The sequence below is a fragment of the Raphanus sativus genome, unplaced genomic scaffold, assembly GCF_000801105.2.
Source record: "Raphanus sativus cultivar WK10039 unplaced genomic scaffold, ASM80110v3 Scaffold3905, whole genome shotgun sequence".
NCBI lineage: Eukaryota > Viridiplantae > Streptophyta > Magnoliopsida > Brassicales > Brassicaceae > Raphanus > Raphanus sativus.
The window spans coordinates 6152-9311 of record NW_026619209.1 but is presented as its reverse complement, the minus strand read 5'-3'; the positions used below and the strand labels follow the sequence as shown (position 1 = coordinate 9311).

The 3160-nt window shown below is 43.9% G+C and overlaps 2 protein-coding genes across 2 annotated transcripts; both read left to right on the top strand.

Annotated features, from left to right (window-relative positions):
* Window positions 1-3: 3 nt before the first annotated feature.
* On the top strand, window positions 4-1021 carry LOC130507017 (uncharacterized; the record flags this gene model as incomplete). Its single annotated transcript, XM_057001721.1, has 1 exon — window positions 4-1021. A coding segment is annotated over one exon (768 nt), but the record flags the coding sequence as incomplete, so codon positions are not given.
* A 730-nt stretch (window positions 1022-1751) lies between these two features.
* Window positions 1752-2868, top strand: LOC130507016 (protein PELPK1-like). The gene has a single exon (XM_057001720.1). It carries the CDS (start codon window positions 1825-1827, stop codon window positions 2602-2604), a length of 780 nt encoding a protein of 259 aa, XP_056857700.1. The 5' UTR covers window positions 1752-1824; the 3' UTR covers window positions 2605-2868.
* The last annotated feature ends 292 nt before the right edge of the window (window positions 2869-3160 follow it).

Here is a 3160-nt window from a genome sequence, read left to right as displayed (position 1 = left end):
ACGGGAGCAAAGACACTAGCGATCCGCGCATGCGAAGACGACCCTTCTCGAACACATGCAGCGGACTACATCATCGCCATCTCCGACACTCTCCTCGCCGGAGAATCCACCGTCGGAGACTCGAACCTCCCGGACTGGTACGCGGTGCTCCGTCTCGACAGCAGGCTAACCCAAAGCCTCGAACGCGTCGCGGTTCAGTACCGTAGACTCGCCCTTCTCCTCAACCCCACCGTGAACCGTCTCCCTTTCGCCGATCGAGCGCTTAAGCTCGTCTCCGATGCTTGGCGCGTCCTCTCCGATCCTCCGAGGAAATCATCATACGACCGAGAGTTGCAGCAGTTTCAGAGCCGAGCTGAGACTACCTCGGAGGCTACGAGCAGCTTTTGGACGGCTTGTCCGTACTGTTACGCGCTTTTCGAGTACCCTAAGGGCTACGAGGAATGCGCGTTGAGGTGTCAGCACTGTAGGAGAGCGTTTGAAGCGGTTAAGACGGAGACGCCGCCGGCGGTGGAGAGTGACGGCCAAGGCGTTTACTTTTTCTGCTCGTGGGCTATGTTTCCGGTAGGGTTTTCGGGTCATGCTAAGACCTCTGGTTCTGGTTGGTCGCCAGTTTCGCATCTCTTCCACTGCCCTGTGCAAAGCTCTGGTCATCAAGCAAGTCTTAAAACACCTGCTTCAGGAAACTGTCACGACGTTGATGGTGGCGGTGGTTGTGGTGTTGATGAGTTATATATTACAATATCTGATGATGATGATGCAAATAAAAAATAAGAAAGGAGGATGATATCAAACAGGATCGAGTGTTTTTTTTTTGAGGAACTTGATGAGTTCTTGAAAAAAATCTGTACTGTGTTGTTGCAGCTGATAAGGTCAAGGCTACTTGGTCAAAGTTAGACCTTTTGTATGTCTCTCGTGTTGTTTTGTGGATGCATGTTCTTGGGACTTCGGCTAGTAGTTGAAAGTGATGTAGTTTTGATGCGTTTGTGAAATCAATGTTAATGAAATCTTATATTATGTATAACCTTTATGTATCATATATCCAAAAACCGGTTTCGAATGATATAGTTGCTATGGAGGCCTGATTAGAGGATGTAGCTAATTAGCAGAATGGTTCTATATGGTGGAAAAGGCTTCTCTGCTCAGGCTTGTTTAGTTTGTTTTGGCTGCATTTTACTGCTACCGGCTGAGTTATGCCCAATTCTGTAACTTTTCTTTTGCAAACATGTCTGAAGATCGATATCAAGCCACAGATTGTACTTCTATGACTTTATGACGAATACCATAACCTACACACAACGAGGAAGGATCTACAGTCGTTGTGTAGATTACCGACCAAGACCTAAACATTGTTTGCTTTCTTACTTTCTTTAATCTGAAACTGCGTTTTGAAATGTGCAAAAATTTATCTTGAAACTAGGTTTGATTCGTCAGAAGCATAACTGATCACAAGCCTCAATCTTGATTGTAATTTTTAAAAACTTGGTATAATTGATTTCAAGATTGTGTTCTTCTGATTTTGCAAAGTTATAAACATTTTCTTAAGATATACGTGTAACAAAAGCATGAACACGTAAACACCAAGACCTAAAAAGGTCAACTAGATTGAAAATGACAATTGTAGATATATAATACAGATAGAGAGGTTAAACGAACTTTTCGAATTGAACATATTTTTCCCACCAAACTCAGCTTCCTTCTTTCTCAAATCACCTTTAAATACCCATTCGAATCAAATACCAAAAACTCATCAAAAACCAACAACAAACAAACACATCAAAGCAAAAAGAAGAAAGAAGGCAAAAAATTTATCAAGCAAGCAGAACCATGGCACTGATGAAGAAGAGTAGTCTCTTTGCTCTTCTCCTCTCATCATCACCACTTCTGATCATCTGTCTTACTGCATTGCTCACTAATCCGGCTTCAGTGGGAGCTCGCCGGTTACTCGAGGAGATTCCTAAACCGGAGATACCCAAATTGCCCGAACTACCTCACTTTGAGATACCAAAATTGCCTGAGCTACCTCATCCGGAGCTACCGAAATTGCCTGAGCTACCTCATCCGGAGCTACCAAAATTGCCCGAACTACCTCACCGGGAGCTACCGAAATTGCCCGAACTACCTCACCCGGAGCTACCGAAATTGCCTGAGCTATCTCACCCGGAGCTACCAAAATTCGAAGTGCCCGAGTTGCCAAAGATTCCAGAAATTCCGAAGCACGAGGGGACTAAGCTGATGGAGACTCCGAAGCCCGAGGCTCCTAAGTTGCCAGAGATTCCAAGACCCGAGTTACCAAAGGTGCCGGAGATTCCTAAGCCGGAGCTACCAAAAATGCCGGAGATTCAGAAGCCGGAGCTACCAAAGGTGCCGGAGATTCCTAAGCCCGAATTGCCAAAGATGCTGGAGATTCAGAAGCCAGAACTACCAAAGATGCCAAAGATTCCTAAGCCGGAGCTGCCAAAGATTCCGGAAATTCAAAAGCCTGAGGCTCCAAAGTTGCCGGAGTTGCCAAAGATGCCGGAGATTCAAAAACCGGAACTACCGAAGATTCCAGAGATTCCAAAGCCGGAGTTGCCGAAGATGCCTGAAGTTCCTGGAATCCACTAAGCCTATTGAACCGTATGAAAGCCCATCTACTTTAAGGCCCACCCACGCCCATGGTCTAGATTTCTATTATCACCTTTAATCTTGTGTGTCTATCTCTATCTCATCGTCGTTTTTTTTTGGTGCAATCTCATCGTCGTTTTCTTAGGGAACAATATCTTATATGGTTTGATCTCATAGCCATACTTCTTTTTCTTTCTTCATACACTTATACTTGTACTCTGTTATACTTGTATGTTTCATACATAAAGTTTTATTTGTGTTTCATATACTCTTTTAACGGTTTGTTACTTATCTAATTGTTCACGAGTTCGGATTATACGGGCCGATTTTATGAATATCGATTCTGGTGATCTGAACAGACAAAAATCCTTAAGGTTTTATTAAAAACAAACGTGGTTAAACGGAAAAAGAGGAACTAGTGAGAACACATTTAAAGAACATGGTGATATATGCCTGAAATGATGTGAAGCATCATTTGTGTGTACAACGGAAAAACGTTTAACCAGGGATGATTGGACAGTGGGACACTACAGGTAGCGTAGCTCTCAATCTCTTG